General features: G+C 46.8%; 1 protein-coding gene across 2 annotated transcripts in view; it reads right to left on the bottom strand.

Moving 5' to 3' along the window:
* Hibch (3-hydroxyisobutyryl-CoA hydrolase) overlaps positions 1–15,823 on the bottom strand; it is a 44,623-nt gene extending 28,800 nt beyond the window's left edge. The window contains exons 1-4 of one of the 2 annotated variants that reach the window (XM_057758554.1): positions 15,643–15,823; positions 8,190–8,231; positions 6,911–6,953; positions 3,802–3,939 (exon numbers count right to left, since the gene is read on the bottom strand). In XM_057758554.1, the coding sequence (XP_057614537.1) occupies positions 3,802–3,939; positions 6,911–6,953; positions 8,190–8,231; positions 15,643–15,677 (258 nt within the window). In that variant the 5' untranslated portion in view covers positions 15,678–15,823. The remainder of the gene's footprint in view (positions 1–3,801; positions 3,940–6,910; positions 6,954–8,189; positions 8,232–15,642) is intronic. The other variant, XM_057758556.1, reaches the window with a different exon arrangement.
* Between the last annotated feature and the right edge of the window lie 1,749 nt (positions 15,824–17,572).

Here is a 17,572-nt window from a genome sequence, read left to right as displayed (position 1 = left end):
AGCAGGCAGAGTCAGGGAGACACCATGTAGCTCCTGGAAGTCTTGCAGCTTCTCATGCCCTCAAGGCCTCTACGACACAGGAATCATCCCTGGGGTGGAATTCCTTCCTGTTCCTCCTTGCCCAGCACAGCTGTACTGCTCTCTGTCTCTCAGCTTCCTCTCAGAGCTGATGGTAACCCTCCCTGCATCAGAATTCCTTTTGCAACCCTTCCTCCTTTCCTTCTCAAACTCAGAGAATCTATAAAACCTTCCTGTCTCACTGCAAAGGGCTTGGCCTCAGTACAGCTCCCTGGCTAAATACAGCACACTTGAGTTCCAAATTCTCACAAATTGTAACAGCTTCTGCCAGCACAGGCAATGATCCCAAAGTATCTCTTCTAAGGCTTTTAAACTTTCCATTCTTAAACCTTTTATTTTTCTACAATTTCTCTGTGCTCTGCTCTCCAGAAACCTTTCAAGACTATTGTGTAAACAGTCTTCATCTCAGGACTTGTAACTTCAATGGGTCTGGTTAAAGAATCTGCAAAATCTGTATCAAAAGTCAGCTTAAAGCTTGTAACAAAACGTAGTTAAGGGGCTGGAGAGATGGCTCAGAGGTTAAGAGCACTGCCTGCTCTTCCAAAGGTCCTGAGTTCAATTCCCAGCAACCACATGGTGGCTCACAACCATCTGTAATGGGGTCTGGTGCCCTCTTCTGGCTTGCAGGCATATACACAGACAGAATATTATATACATAAATAAATATTTAGAAAAAAAAGTAGTTAAAAAATCTATACATAGATAATCTTAATTTGATACAACACATTATTCAACTCTTGGGATTCAACTCTTGTTTAGAAAAATAGATTTTTTTGAATAGCAACCATGTGGCTCTCTTCCATCTTAGCTGATCACCTCATCAAGATTTGAAAGTTACCATGTGACGGGCAGCCATCTTTAATAAGGTTAAAGAGTGCAAGACATGTAACTTCACTATCTTAAAGTGACAGCGATCATAAACTTCTTTCTCCTCGTGAGCTCTGTTTATCATTATGTCTCCTTTTTGGGCTACGGAGGCAACAGCAGGCTTCGTGAATAATTCGGATTGGTACGGATTTCTGTATGATGGTAAAAGTAAAGGTTATAAAGGTTTACTCCGATTAACAAAAGCTGAATTAGAGAGCTACATCTGACTACTTATGTCTTTGCTAACTGTTCAACACAAGGTTTCTAGAAAATTTAAATAAGTAACAATATAAGTTTAAAGAATGTTTGAGTTAAGGCTTCACCTCAGCTCCTGGCATCCATGCATCCAAAAAGTCTGGAATGTTCGAGTGGAACTTTCCATCGCAAGCCCCCTCCCCTGGGAGCTGCCTCAGTCCAGACTCCAACTCCAATAAAATCTGCCAAGCGATGACGCCTCCCCCAAGAGGCTCAAGACCACTCCCACAGGGTATTTAAACTGCCCCACTGGGGAATGAACACGTGGTCTTCCAGTCTTCCTTCCCATCTCATCTCTGAGGACTGGAAGGCTACTCAGGGGCACTGGCATCCATTAAATCTGAGCCTTTTCTAATTCGGTTTGATTTGGATTATTGCTTTGGCGGAGAGGTCTATTGGAACATAAAAACTTTTCAATAAATAAGCAGAAAAGTTCCCAGTGTCCCCATGGACTGATTTATGGTTTAAAGTTTTATTTTGGTTGTTGTAATTTAGACAAAGCAGTGCACAAGAGAAAGACACCATGCAACAGAGCTCAGGTGGAAAAGCGTTTTTAATTGCAGGAAAGTGAATGGGAAGAAGGGGGACAGGGAGGGGAGACCAGCTTCTGGGAAGAGGAGTGGTAGAAGAGAAGAGAACAGACAGACAGACAGACAGACAGGCAGACACAGAGAGAAAGAGATGGGAGGTGAGCAGGGTCCTTTTAAGAGGGAACATAGTGAATGTGTAAGAGCACAGGAGATGCTCTTAGTGGCTACAAGTCAGGTCAGTGCAGATTATAAACAATGGGAATGCTAATGTGTCTTAAAAAATGCTGTTTTCGCAAACTCAAAGAATTCTTGCAAGTTCCAGGTAGTCAACTTGGAGGATTCACCTCGAACAGACAAGATCAGATGCACCCCTGCCTCAGTTACCAGGCCTAAGCAGCTCAAGCCTCCCCGCTTCCCCTGGTCTTGACACTCTCCTTCCTCAAATGCCAAGACCTAAAGAAAAAACATTTTTCCCCCTAAACTTAACCTTTTCCTCTGCTCTGCCGACATCTCACCAGGTTCAAGAAGCATCAGAGAGTTCCACAGAGCCTGGATATTTTCCTGGATGATAACATCGATGCTAAAGGCTCTTCAGTTAAATCTTCAATTTTTCAAGTTCAAACTTAACAGGGTAAAAATATAAAATCCTAGTCTTATAAAAGCTACCAATTTAAACTGCTAAAGATAATTAAGACATACAGGTTAATGCATTTCCAAAGTAAAATCTAAACTCAGGTATGCTTGATGGATAGTCTTCAAACTCTTCAGAGATAGGCTGAATATGGCATTTAAAACATTTAATGGAATGGTTTCCCATAAGAGACAGAAATGCCCTGCTTCTAGCAGGAACCTAAGGTCTCTAATGAACAGAGAAGGGCACAGAGACGCCACCTGAATTATGGTAGCATTAAACAGTTGGCAACACTGCCCCGTGCCTCGCCTGCTGTCCGGGCTCTGCCCAAGCTGCGGCCCTGTGGGCTGACTGCCCTACTCTACCTGTAAGGTCAGTCCCCAGAGTTTCTCCACAGGAACACTCAGACCTGGGTCTGGTAGCCCAAGGCTGAGGCTGCTCTGTGTGGCAGCAGACGATAAAATGCTGTCCTGTAGGACAGTCAAAGACATATAACCACCGACTGCCCCCAGTGGAGCCACTGAGACCACGGGAGCCTAGGTCAACTGTCTGGGGAGTGGGTCTCTTCACTTTAATTGACAGATAAGCAATCGGGGTTATACCTCCTGCTTATAAATTACCCTTTCAGATCTCTGATAATATTGGCTGTTGCTTTAACAGCCACAAGCACCCCAGCTCTCCACAAGACTTCAGCTGCCTTCTCATTTCTTTGGCCCTTTCAGTCCTGGCCAACATTCCAGCTTTCCTGAGTCCCCAACAAGGATGGCCCGGTGTCAGGAAGCAGTCATGAAAAAGATCACACTGTCCCTTACCATAATCTACTATCAGCAAAAGGGCTGGGATGTTAGGTCTCAAACCCAGGCCTATTTACCGTACCAAAGTGGACCTGGCACCAGGTTCTCCTAGCATCCCCTCAGTCCATCCCACTCTCTACACTAAACTTCTGCAGACCAGAAGCCAGGTTGCCCTCACCCCAGCTTCTGCATGTAGTCCAGTCATTTTGGTTGCCTGGGTCTTTTTTTTTTTACCCACCCTTTACTCTCCTGGTCTCCTGGTTCTCCCCTCCCCATGCTCCTCACATGGCCCAACTCAGGGTTATGTTCACTCTGGATTCTCTGAGATGTCCCTGACTCTGGCTATGGTCTCTCTTTTATTTACAGTAACCCTTCTCCTGCACCACACCGTGGAGCTAATGCCCTGAGCACTAACGCTCACTAGTCACTAACGCTCTGAGCAGTCAGCATCATTGTTTAAGTGGAGTGGACCATGAGAAACAAGACCTACGGGAAGCAGAAAGCCTGTGTCCTAAGACAGCGAGTGGGGTGGGCAGGTTCCACAGGAAAGCACCAGTGTGCTACTGAGTCCCAGGACAAAACACCAGGCATGTCCCCCACCGGATACTTCAGAAAGCTCTTCACAGGGCTTTCCATGATTACAGACCTTCAGCTGTGGGTAGATCTGCCGGATCATGCTGAGAGACAGAGCGTTGAGGAACTTGGGTCTGTTCAGTGTTATGACTCCTGCACAGCCCCTCCTCTCCAGCAACACTTCCGGGGCTTCTGTGTGCACGGACATCCTCTGAGTGAACGAAGAACAATGTCAGGAAGTTTTATCAACGCCCACAGCAAAACGCACAGCACGTGCACACCTTCCAAGTGATAACCAAAGAAGTGGCGACCAGGGACACCTAGCGTCCCCAGCCTACACAGACAGAGCAGTCCCAAAGCAAGCCAAGCACACCTCCCGGATGTCCAATACTGCATTTCTACATGGACTGGATCAACTCATCTAAAACACAGCCTCTTCCTAGAGCCCCTCGGACTAGGAAGTACCCCAAAACCTTGTAGCTTGTTACTACATTTCAAATTCTACACTAGGTGCTTAGAAAACGTGGAGAGGTACATGACTCTCACTATAGTAGCTGCGAGCAACTTGGAAAAGGCAGCATCTGGGCAGGGCTGTGGTGTCCATGAGGCAAATGGAGGTGAGAACTCCAGGTACAACAATGGCCTGGACTAGCCATGAACAATGAACATCTGGACATGCCGCGATGCTAGCCCTGAGTGCAACAAAGGCTGGACAGGAAGACGAGCATGGACGTATGGACAGCACGAGCAGCCAGGCCAGAGCACAGCTTCAGACTGCGTGTTCTGTGTTGGAAAGATGCCGTGCAAGCGTCGGCAGGGTCTCGACTTTGTCACCTCCCGTGTGACTACAGCCCCGACGCGGCTGTCTTCCGTCCAAAGGCTGTCAGTCAGAACGCAGCAGACTAGCACACGGCTTCTCTAGGCGCAGTCAGAACCACGTTTAGAAAGGGCGGCGCCACTAAAAGTGGCGGGGTACGAGAGGAAACATGGAAACAGAGTCATGCGAAGAGAATGAGAGAAAGAAGTAAGAAGGAAAGGGAGTGACTGCTCCTAGGTATGGTGGAGGGGAAGGGTGACTGCAGGTGCAGGGGCGAACTCGGTCGGAGACAGCGATATCTAGGAGAACCCAGAGTGGCCGTGACCAGACTGAACTGGGCTGTGTGGGGAGACAGGGACGGGAAGGGAGAGGAGAACCAGGTACAAGAACCAGGAGAACAAAGGTTCAAAAGGGGCTGGAACCCAAAATGCCTGGATTGTATAGGGAAGAGCCTCTGGGGGAAGGGCAGCTCAGGCCCTGGCCTGGAGAGTTTGGGGTAGAGGCAGGGAATGCCACCACACCTGTAACAGGGAGGACTCGGGGGTGCTGGGAGAACCCCGTGTAAAATTATGTTACATATTTCTCATGAAAATTCATTACCACATAATAAGCAAAAAATGATATGTACTTAGAAGAGCTTTAAGACAACCTATTGAAGCCGGGCGGTGGTGGCGCACGCCTTTAATCCCACTTGGGAGGCAGAGGCTGGCGGATCTCTGTGAGTTCGAGGCCAGCCTGGTCTACAAGAGCTAGTTCCGGGACAGGCACCAAAGCTACAGAGAAACCCTGCCTTGAAAAACCAAAAAAAAAAAAAGACAACCTATTGAGGGGCTGGAGAGATGGTTCAGTGGTTAAGAACACTGGCTGTTCTTCCAGAGGTCCTGAGTTCAAATCCCAGCAACCATAGGGTGGCTCACAACCATCTGTAATGAGATCTGGCTCCCTCTTCTGGCCTGCAGGCAGAACAACACTGTATACATAATCTTTGAAAATAGGACAGCCAGGGCTACGCTGTCCAGAGCCAAGGAGAACAACCAGACACTTCTCTACAGATTCTTAGTATCCACGTTCAGATCAGACTGCGTCCAGAAGAGCATTTACCAGAAGCTAACAACAAACGCTCTTACTGCAGAGGTTCTAGAACTGCACCTGAGGGCTCCAGGCTCCCTTCTTAGGCTGCAGTGAGGATTAGTTGAGCTAGTACATGTATGACGTCCTAGCGCAGCTCCTGCACACGGAGCTAGTACATGTGTGACGTCCTAGCTCCTGCACACAGAGCTAGTACATGTGTGACGTCCTAGCTCCTGCACATGGAGCTAGTACATGTGTGACGTCCTAGCTCCTGCACATAGAGCTATAGCGGGTGCTCATTCCTACTAAGGCATTCAGATTCTACATGAGGTACAAAACTGAATAAAAATCATCTTTCTGTAATCCGATATTCAACAAATGTTTACCTTCGCAAGGTACAATTAGCATAATTGCTAAGGCACTAGCATTCATTATTAGCAATAACTGCTAAAGTATGAAGTTATTATTTATATATTATATACCGTATTGGTGGTCTCTAAGATTTTAAAATTTTATTCTATGTGTATGGGTGCTTTGACAGCATGCATGTCTATGTCCCAAATTCTCACAGTGCCTACAGATGCCAGAAGAGGGCATAAGATCTCCTGGAACTGGAGTTACATACTGTTGATAGCCACCACGGAACTGAGTCCTTTGCGAGAATAGTCAGTATCTTAAGCACCGCTGAGCTATTTCTCCAGCTCGCATGCTAAGTCTTAAAATGTAATACTTTTTTAACATTTTTGAATCTCTGTATGGTAAAGACTATCCTCATTATATATATGGAAGCAACAATAAACTAAGCATTTGCCTAAGATTAAGTTGCAGAGTCTTCCCAGCAACCACGTGGTGGCTCACAACCACCTATAATGAGATCTGGTGCCCTCTTCTGGCCTACAGGCAGGATGCTGCATAAATAAATAAATGGGGTTGGAGAGATGGCTCAGCGGTTAAAAGCATTGCCTGCTCTTCCAAAGGTCCTGAGTTCAATTCCCAGCAACCACATGGTGGCTCACAACCATCTGTAAAGAGGTCTGGCGCCCTCTTCTGGCCTGCAGGCATACACACAGACAAAATATTGTATACATAATAAATATTTTTAAAAAAAGTTGCAGAGAGTCAGATTTAACCATACTCATTAAAACAGCCTTACAGCACAGAGTGCGCAGGAGGTGGCACGTCTCATCACGGGAGCTTGAGGGCAGAGGTTCGGAAACCAAGGAAACCAGTCTACTTCCCTAACAGAGACACTTTTAAGTTATATCATGAACAGCGAAGCAAAGCCCAAACTCACCAGATGCTGCAGAACAACCCTGGCTCTTCTGAGGGAGCTGACCCTGAAAGAGACACAGACTGCAATGAGTAACACAGGCAACTGTGTCTTGACGCACAAATACCGCAAGGCCTTAACTGTGTTGGGACAGAACCTTGAAAACAGACTGAACAGCCATGAAATGACGCCCATCTCAAAGGGCTCCAGCAGCACATATATGTGTGTGTGTACACATATATACATGGATATGATATATATGTATATCATATCATACATATCCACCTACTTACAGGACACCAAAGATAAACCGAAGTAAATCCACTAACGTGTAACCTGGGAGAACCCATGATTTTACTGGGGTTACTTACAGAGCATGTATGAAGAGGGGTGCAGGTGAATGTAGAGCAGCCGCTCCACTAGACTATCCTGTCCCAACATGGATGTTAGCTAGCTCATAGCTACATAGATGGAGTCCCTGCTTCCGTTAACCGTCCACGATCTATACCCTCTGGCACCTTCCAAGACCATAAAGGCATGTGCAAACAGGACAGATTACATACAGAAGGTGGGGAGGTACAGGAAGGAAATCTGGAATTTCAGTGAGGGTCTACTACGGAAAACTAACCGCATCAACAAGCTTGAGCTCAGCTTGTGTGTGTATGTGGTGTGTGTTGTGTTGTGTGTGTGTATATGCAGTGTGCGTTGTGTGTGTATGTGTGTATATGTGGTGTGTGTTGTGTGTGTACACACATGTGTGTTGTGTGTATATGCAGTGTGTGTTGTGTGTGTATGTGTGTATATGTGGTGTATGTGTGTTGTGTGTGTACACATGCGTGTGTTGTGTGTATATGCAGTGTGCATATGTGTGTTGTGTGTGTATGTGTGTATATGTGGTGTTATGTGTGGTGTGGGTGTATGGATGGTGTGTGTCTGTGCGGCGTCTGTGTGTATGTGCGCGCATGTGTCTTTTGTAAGCAGTCCCAGCTGTGATGAAGATGGCTGTTATGCTTGAGAACGGCTCTCTACAACACCATATGATCTAGCAATCCTACTCTTTGAGTTTGACTAAATGAGCCAGAAGCTTACATCCACAAGAAAACCTACAAACCTGAATGTAAATTTCATATTAGCTGCATCTACAGATACAAAATACAGGCATAACCAAGATATCTTTAAGTAAATCCATACAGGAATGGAAGCCATAAAAAGAAATGAGCTACCAACTCTAAGCATCCCACACACAGAAGAATGGAACTTAAATAATGTGTGCTCCGAAGAAGTAAATCTGAGAAGAAAATACCGTGAGGCTTCAAGTGTAGGACATTTTGGAAATGGCAGAGTTCTGGAACACAAAGAACAACAAACAGCTGTCAGAGATTTGGGAGAGAAGATAAATGAAGAGCGGAGACACATTTAAACTAATCTGTAAACACTGTGCACGCCATGAGATTAAACCAATCTGTAAACACTGGACCTAACATCAGATTAAACTAATCTGTAAACAGTGCGCACGCCTTTAGATTAAAACTTTTGAGCGAAACTTCAGTTTAACTTTTGGAAAATCTCAAAACATTCCACAAACAAAAATCTGTAAAATTTTAAATTACATTTTGTTTATTGTGTAAAGAATGTGGAATCTGTCACTATTTTAAATTGGTAAAGATGAAACACAATACACAGTCTGAGAGAGCCCTGGGAGAGGCCTATGTTGCTCTGGCCTCCTAAACAAGCAATCAGGATGGACAGACCTGTATCCTGCAGCAGTTTAGGGAGACAAGGGTTACCGAGCTCACAGGACACACGTCATCCTGAGGTCACCAGAGCAGGGACTGGAGCAGAGGGCACAGAGAACACTCATTCTCGGCTGGCTGCTCCTGGCTTGCTCAGTTTGCTTTCTTCAACACCCCAGAACTACAGGCCAGGGGTGACGCTGCTCACACAGACTGGCGCTCATACACCAGCAAGAAAACGCCCTACAGGCTTGACTACAGGCCAATCTAACAGAGGCGTCTCCTCAGCTGAGGCTCCCTCTTCTCAGCTGACTGTGGGTTCGAGGATGGCGGCACATGCATATGGTTCCTAGGAAGAGGAGGAAGGAGACCATTGAGCATCTCTTGCTCTCGGGAGACTCACAAGGTGGTGACCGAACATCAGAAAAGGGTATCGCTATCGCTAGAATACCCTGGGATGGGTGCTTCTTCTCGAAGACATCAAACTTAAGATACAGAGAAAAAAACAAAGCAGGAATCGGCAGGCACAGCCTTAACAAGGTCCAGGCCATCTGCAGATGTGCACGCTGTCTGATGGAACCAAGAGCTGCCAGGGGTTAATGCTTTTCAGTGACAGACAGCACGCAAAACGAATAACTGAGACAAAAAAGGAAATAAAGAAAACCTAGGACCATCACTGCTACCACTTACAAATATGTGAAACCGTTGTATATGAATAATTGAAATCCAAGTGACTTTCTAGAAGTTATATTATTTTCCTTTTAAATTATGCTCAAATTGACAATACAACCAAAGAAATAAATCACATATTTGTTTGAATAAGTCACAGTTTACATTTCTGACCTAGCATGTTTTAAATTTGCTTCACTACAGCAAAGCCTTCTGCTCCCAGTCCAGTGTCCCGCCAAGTGTCTGTATATCAGAGTCTTCTGAAGACCCCCGTCAATATTCTAAAACTCTGGTGACAACCGCCCAGCTCAATACTGACTGTGGAGGTGAGGCACAGGCGTGGGTACTTTGTTCGACAAAATGACCACTACAAAGTGCAAGCAAGTTGTCCTTCAAATAAAACACTATAAAAAATAGCCAGAAGTGACAGATGACCGGTAATTCAGGAGGATTTTCCAGAAAGGGTTTTCATGCAGGCTTTGTGCCCTCACTGAGGCCAGAAATCAAGGCTGAGTGTCACTGCTTCAAGGCCCGATTTCACGTTCATCTTTTAGGACTCTCTCTCACTGAACCTGCTAGACCAGACTTTCCAGCAAGCCAGGACTCCTGCCTCCGCCTCCCAGCACTAGCATTTGAGTGTGGCATGCTTGCACCAAGTACTTCACCAAGTAATCTGTCCCCCAACTCCTCACACAGGCTCTTAAATCTGTAACACCCGATTTAAACACCCAAACAGCCGATTTCTAAAAAACAATTTAAAAATTCTACTTGGCTCAATTTTGTCTTTGGAAACTTTTCAGTATTGAAAAGCTCACAAGTGACAAACACGCATACTCAGAACCATTGGCTTATTTCCCAGCACATCGAAATGGGGGAGAGAAGAGTTCTTTCTGTCAAACCACAGAGGCTCTGAAGTCCTTAATGAGGCCAGCACCCAGCTCAAGGCTGCAGAGGGTGCCGCCAGTCTGGCAGATCTAAGTAATGGTTTAAGTACTGCCTGAGCAGAAGAGGACATGAGAAATGCAGGCTTAACTTCAAGTCCCCATTTAATCTACGAAATACAGTTCTGCCAGAATCAAGAAGCTGACCCACAGTGACCACGCCCACATGCAAAGCACTGCGCAAGACACTTGCAGTCACAAAGACACCTTACCAGTGGCAAGGAGAGTAAAGAAGAGTTAAGTGTAACTAAATTCGCCACCATTTCTATACATTCACATTGTTTCCATTTAGGGCCAAACTAACCTATTACTTAAAATCCGATACTGGGGCCGGAGATGTAGTTTGTGATACAGCATTTAGTTCAATCTCTAGTACTACAAAAATATAAAACATGGTACTTGAGAATTCAGTCTCCAAATTTATTCCAAACCTTTTTTTCTTGGGGGGTGGGGGCGGGTGTTCAACACAGGGTTTCTCTGTGTACTAGTCCTAGCTGCCCTGGAACTAGCTCTTGTAGACCATGCTGGCCTCGAATTTATAGATATTCACCTGCTTCTGCCTTCGGAGTGCTGGAATTGAAGGTGTGCACCACCACCTGGCATCCTAGCTTTCTTTTTTAATGGCTACAAGACTGCCATCTGGTGGAGAGGAGGGGTACACACATCTCTCTAGCATTGCAGCCCAGGTTCAGTTATCACCAACACTATTTAATCCTCGCAGGGGATGTGAAATGCTGGAAACCTGGCTCAAAGGGCAAAGTATTTGCTCCATCAAAGACCATAGAAGAAACTGAAGGGCACAGAAATCTCCCTGGTGATTACCAGACATACGAAGGTGGAAAAACAACTACCACAGCCGTAACCCACGTCTTTAGGCCCAGCACTGGGGAGGCAAAGCAGGTGGATCTCTGTGAGTTCCTGGCAAGCCTGGTGACAGTGAGTTACAGACCAGCCGTGGATACACAGTGAGACACTGTCTCAAAACAAATACATAAACAAACAATCAAACAACAATGGGACACCATCATCTTAGAATGATACAAGCTTCAGAAACTTTGTTGCAATCATCCAGTCAAGCAAATACAAGCTCACAAATCACACAACTCTACAAGGAACTGCTCAAGCAAGAAAATGTGATTAACAAAAGAAAAAAGGCTCAGAGACTCAGAGACTGCACTGGCAGCTGCCAGGGTTAAGTAGGGCCGAAAAGTCGAGCGAGTAACTCAGGGGTGAAGCGACAGAAAACAGGGACACGGTGGACTGCGCTGTGAGGGGACATCTGGAAGAGAGGATGGCTGCAAGCAAGAACAGGAAGGGAAATACAGGTCCTGAGACACTTAAAGGGCACTGACTGCTTTACAGGATAAAATACGAATTTGGTTTTTAGGTTGCGTTTGCTGTGACGGAAAGTAGAAACTTTCAACAACAAATGAAATGACCCTGAAGCCTACGAGAAAAGCCAGGACTGAAGACACATGGGCGGGGGCGGTTCCCAGAGCAACCACAGAGGCTCTAGAACCTCCACCTGTCTGTAAGAAATAAATACAAACACTGCGGTGCACAGGGGGCGCCAAGACCTCCATGCCTAGTCTGTGAGTGTGTTTTGTCATTCTGTTCCTGGTTAGTCAACAGTTATTTTAAAATCACAAACATTTTTTTAAATGTTCTTTCACCTTTTCCAGAAAATAAAACACAATTTTTTTTTAAATATTTATTTATTATGTATACAATATTTTGTCTGTGTGTATGCCTGCAGGGCAGAAAAGGTCACCAGACTCCATTACAGATGGTTGTGAGCCACCATGTGGTTGCTGGGAATTGAACTCATGACCTTTGGAAGAGCAGGTGATGCTCTTAACCTCTGAGCCATCTCTCCAGCCCAATAAAACACAATTTTTAAAAGGCAGCCTGCTCATGGGAATAGCAGGCCTACACTGTTAACCCTATCAGTGCCAGAGGTGAGAAGCTGCCTGAGAACCGGAGAGCCTTCTCCCTCGCCCAATAGCGCCCTGGTGACCGTCACTGAGTGCTTATGCTTGGTCTCTGGAGTGCTTATGCTTGGTCTCTGACTGGGTTTGTGTCTCCTGCAACAGAGAACAAAAGGATAATAGGGCCTCAAAGACTGCACACCTTGGTCCATCTAGCAGTGAAGAAAGGAGGGACCAGCAAACAGGAGCCAAACGAAGCAGGTAAGCAGAGGACAGCAGCGGTCTCCTGACAGTTACCCTCCTCTAGTTGAAGATGGCTTTACGCTATCCCACTTTTTTCTTGAAAACTCTTAGCAAGGTCAGTAAATAAATACACTTTGTCTTAAGTATTTACTTAAGGGCTGGTAAGAATACCTGGTCCACGCTGCCCACCGGATAATCAGTGGCCAGAACAATAACTCTGAGCAGCCACAAAAGACTATTTTCGTCAGAAAGTAAACTGAGATCCAAATCCTGGAGATCCAAGCTAGTAAAGCTTTCTTTTATTTAATCCCATGTCCAGGAAGGTACTCCTGAGAGCTTCGAAGCAGACAAAAGGCAGGCTCTGGAGTAAAATTCAGTAGTCTGCATCTAGCCGTCACACAAAGAACTTTCTCTAGCTGGAAGTCATAAGCCCACCAAGTTTCTGCAAAAGGAACAAGCGCTAAACCCAGGGTGTTGTATGGCCTGGAGTCTGCAAGAAGAAATAAGGTTGGTGGGAGAATAGAGAACTTCGCCCTACCAAAGAGATGCATCCTTCACAAAAGCAAAAACAAACAGAACTCGCCTAGAGAGCCAGCAACAGCTCAGATAAAGGAAAATGTGGCGCTGTGGCACACGGACACAAGAGATGTAGAGCAGGACAGAGAACCCACTCCGTGACACCTGCAGGACCTGGAAGTCACTGTGTCTTAGGGTTTCTACTGCTGTGGCGAAGCGCCATGACCAAAAGCAACTTGGGGAAGGGGAGGTTTATTCGGCTTACACTTCCGTATGTCTGTTCATCACTGAAGGACGTCCGGGTAGGAACTCAAACTGGGCAGGAATCTAATGGCAAGAGCTGATGCAGGGGCATGGAGGAGTGCTGGTGCCATCTATGCTTGTTCCTCGTGGTTTATTCAGCTTGCTTTTTTGTCACACCCAGGGCCACCAGACCAGGGCCACCAGACCAGGAAGGGCACCACCCACATGGGCTGGACCCCACCCCATACATCACTAATTAAGAAAATGCCCACCAGGATTACCGACAGCCCCAGTTTATGAAGGCATTTTCTCAACTGAAAACTGAAAATCACTTCTGGGGTGATTACAGCTAATGTTAGTTGACATAAAAACTAGCCAGCACATTGTGTCAGGCAAAGTGTCCCAGACTCAGCAAATGCAGCATGTTTTCTCTAATATATGGATGATATACATATATATATATATATGGTAGGTTATAAAACTAAAATCAGGGCCATGAGGACAGACAGGTAGCAATGAAAGAACAAAATGGCATGAAAGCAGGAGAGCTAGAAGGAGTGAAGAAGGAGGGAGGCAGGCGGCTAGGGGAAGATAACAGGGAGAGGATCAACAAAAGCAGTGTTCCGAACGGTCCCATGAACGGTCGTACTCATCACTTAGACTGCTGATGCACACAAACAAGAAACTAGCGACAAAGACCCTTCGGAAATCTAGTGCACACACAATTGCACACATGCGCAGTGCAATCGAGGCGTGCAACCTAGGGCTCAGAGTGAATCGGGTTATACAATACGTTGGAGAGTTGTCTTCAAAGAAGTGATGTGGGGACAAAGAACACCGCCCAAGAGCCAAATTGGCCCTTGCAGTGGGAAAACAGACCGCAGGAGCAAAGTGAGGCCAGAGTCCAATGGCATCGGTCAGTCGCATCAACCAAGCCACACAAGCCCTTTTCCTTCCAGACAGACAGGCTCTCAGAGCCCCTCAGAGCCCCGCACCTAGTCAGTTGAGGGCGCACATATGTGCGTGTGCGTGCGTGCGTGCGTGCGTGCGTGTGTGTGTGTGTGTGTGTAGCAGGCAAGCTCACCTAGGTAATGACAGAATCTTTCAACTTGAAGCTAACTTTGTTAATACACGTTGTCTTTGCAATATGGTTCCCAAGCAAGTTAGAATTTGCTGTCATCAAGAAAGCACCAACAATGAATATAGGCTCAGGTGTTAGTATTTATCACACAAAACAGAAAAAAGAGCAGCAAGCAAAGCAACTCTTATCACACAAGAGAAAAGAGAAGCATGGCAACTCTTTGGTGTGTAACAGATACTTGAGAACCGCATCACTGGATACAGTTTTAGGAGCTATCCCCGAAACAGCACCAGTCTTAAGATTTATTTTTAATTACATGTATATTTGTGTGTGCCCATGTGAGAACAGGTGTCCCATGAGAAGAGACTGTCAGATTCCTTGGCGCTGGAGTTACAGGTAGTTAGGAGCCACACAGGGGAACAGAACCCCAATCCGTCAAGGGCAGGGCAGGCTCTTAAACCGCTGAGCTGTCTCTCTAGCGGCACCGGTAACTATTTATTTAGACCAAAGAAACATTCCCATTTCTCTGCAGGAACCTGACGAAACATGAGGCATGAGGGACTTGCAGTGAAACAAAGGCGAGTTCCACTGTCCAGGCGCTCCTAGACCGCACAGACGGCTAACAGTAAACATCTCAGCCACCCGCCCCCCAACAGGACTTCTGCGAAGGAGTTCACGGGGACAGTTAAAGCTTTTGGGTATGGTACCGGGGGCAAAGCATTACACACGACCGAGCTCCTAGGATGAGTGCTACCACACTTCTGCCGAGCTGGGGTGGCAGTGAGAGGCACCTTTACAAAGTTAACATTTGGCCGAGCAGTGGTGGTGCACGCCTTTAATCGGGGTTGGGGGTGGGGTGGGGAGGGGGGCAGAGGCAGGCAATCTCTCTGAGTTCGAGTCCAGCCTGGTCTACAGAGCGAGTTCCAGGGCAGGCTTCCAAGCTACAGAGAAACCCTCTCTCGGAAAACAAAACAAAACAAAAAGTTAATGTTTGAACGTGTGCTCCGGCCAAACGCTCTTCTGCTGATTCCCAACACCCGCGCTGCCGCTGCAGCTGGCTGCACAGCTGCTAATCAAGTTCCTCTATCCGAAGCCCAGGCACTCAGCAGTCACACCTGTGTGACACACAGTAAATTAGGTAGCACGTCCCCAAACTGCACCCGGCTCCAAGAAAGAAAAAAAAAGTAGGAGTCAAAGGGGGGGAGGGGGGAAGTCGTGCGAGGTCACGGCTGACGGAAAGTGAAGGTGTCTTTGCAAAGAAGGCGCTAGAAAGAGCAAAGTTGGAGGGCACCTGCGGCGGCGGACGGCGCGGGCCGGCGGGAAGGGCGCCCCGTCGGCGAGGCCTGCCGTGGACACCGGCGAGGAGAGCCGCCCCTCAGCCGGTGCTCGCTCGCTGACTCACCTCGACAGGAGCCGCCACACATCCTGCTGCCCCATGGCCTAAAAACGCAGCGCCGAAGCAGACGGCGGCGGCGACAGCGGACTGCACGGCGGACCCGCCCACAGCCGACCGGAGCCCACGAGAGCCGCGGGCACCGACGACGAGTCCTCCGGACGGGCCAGAGCGGCCCGCGGCTCGCATTTCCGTCGCGCTACGCTGATGGGCGGGCCAAAACAGGAGCGGGAGGAAATGAGGGAGCGCGAAGGGCGGGGCCGGGGCGGGGCCGGGGTCTGGCTAGGGGGCGGGGACTAGAGTGGAAGGGGGTGCAGGGGAGGAGCCAAAGCGAAGACGGAGAGAGCTGAGCTACTCAGTAGCCAGAGCACAGAGAAAAGCACGTCGGAGTCTGAAAGGGTAAACGACTTGGCTCCCTAGAGGCCGTCTTGGGAAATGCCCAGTCCGTCACCCAAGTTTGGCCAAGCAGCAGAGATTGATCTGAAGGAGTTTGGTGGGATTTTAATAATTTTTAAATGAAAAGGTAAATTCAAACCGGACCTGATGGTGCCCTCCTGTGATCCCAGAACTCAGAAAGCTGAGGCGGGGGAATAGTCGCCAGCTGCAAGCCACCCTGGACTATGTAGCCAGACCCTAGTTCAGAAAAAAAAAAGTAACTTTAGTGTTCTTTGAGAATCAAACGGATGAAATGCATTTGATGTCAAGGAGAGCTTGGTGTCCTTTTAGAGCTCGCTCTGTGTTGCTGAACTTGCTTTCAAACATATTTCTCATTATCTTCGGAAAAGTTCGATACCTTGCTCTTCCTCTGGTAGACGAAAATATCTGATTAAAGAGACTGTACTCATCAACTAAACTAGAAATCGCTTTTATCAGAGAAAGCATAACTGCACCAGAACGCAGCTCATTAAATAAAACTCATATTTAACTGCGCACCACGGTTGAGTTGCCTCTAGAGCCAACTACACACCCAGATGTCTAGCTGTAAGCATTTCATTGATTACTGACATATTAATAAGAACTGAGGAACTCAGAGAAGAGTTCAGACACCGAGGAATTCCATAAGCACTCATCCACTGTACCTTAGCCTTAAATAGGCCATTCTTCATCTTTGGCACTTAGGAGACATACTATATGATATTTGATCAGAAATTATCTTTCTGGCCTGGGTCAATAATACCCAGAGAACACAGAAAGCCAACAGGCACCATAAAAGCAGAAGACACGAGACACAGGGAATTCCTGACCTGTGATTAGTCCTCAAAGGTACAAACAGTCACCATTTGACTTCACCATCAAACGGCATCATGTCCCTTTCATTGTGGGAAAAGAATGAATGTGTTAGCCTATCCAGACAGCATTACTGGAAGGAGGCGCTTGTCTGCTCTGGCCAGAGCCAAATCTTCTGGCTCCCTGGAAACAGGCCTGTGCATAACAGTCTCCATGTTTAGAAGGCTCTATTTTGATTTAAAGCTTTGCTAAAGTGTTAAACTTTTATTTCCTTCATTATTTGTTCTGTGTACCTATACACATCCAAGTTCAATAGCGTCTATCGAGAAGCCAGAGGACAACTTGCAGGAATTGGTTCTCTCCTTCCACTGTGTGGATCTCAGGGATGGAACTCGTGTTCTCAGAACACATTTTGAACAAATGACCCTCCGTTTTCACTTTGTACATTGAGAAATCAGTCCTACCCTCACTCTCCACTTTATAATATTTTCACGGTTTCATAAGGAGATCGTATCTATCCTAGCTTGCATTCTCTTGCTGTGATAGACCACGACCAAAAGCAACTTGGGGAGAAAAGGGTTTATCTCAGCTTACAGTTTATATATAGTTCCTGCCCTGACTTCGGGGGAAGCAGAAGTCACAGGGGAACTCTGCTTGATGGCACAAATGCCTACAAGGGGCACATAGTGTAATCATTAATAAGTGGACATTT

Source organism: Chionomys nivalis, chromosome 26 (assembly GCF_950005125.1).
Source record: "Chionomys nivalis chromosome 26, mChiNiv1.1, whole genome shotgun sequence".
Lineage (NCBI taxonomy): Eukaryota > Metazoa > Chordata > Mammalia > Rodentia > Cricetidae > Chionomys > Chionomys nivalis.
The sequence above is the reverse complement of the archived record's forward strand: the minus strand, read 5'-3'. Positions and strand labels throughout refer to the sequence as shown.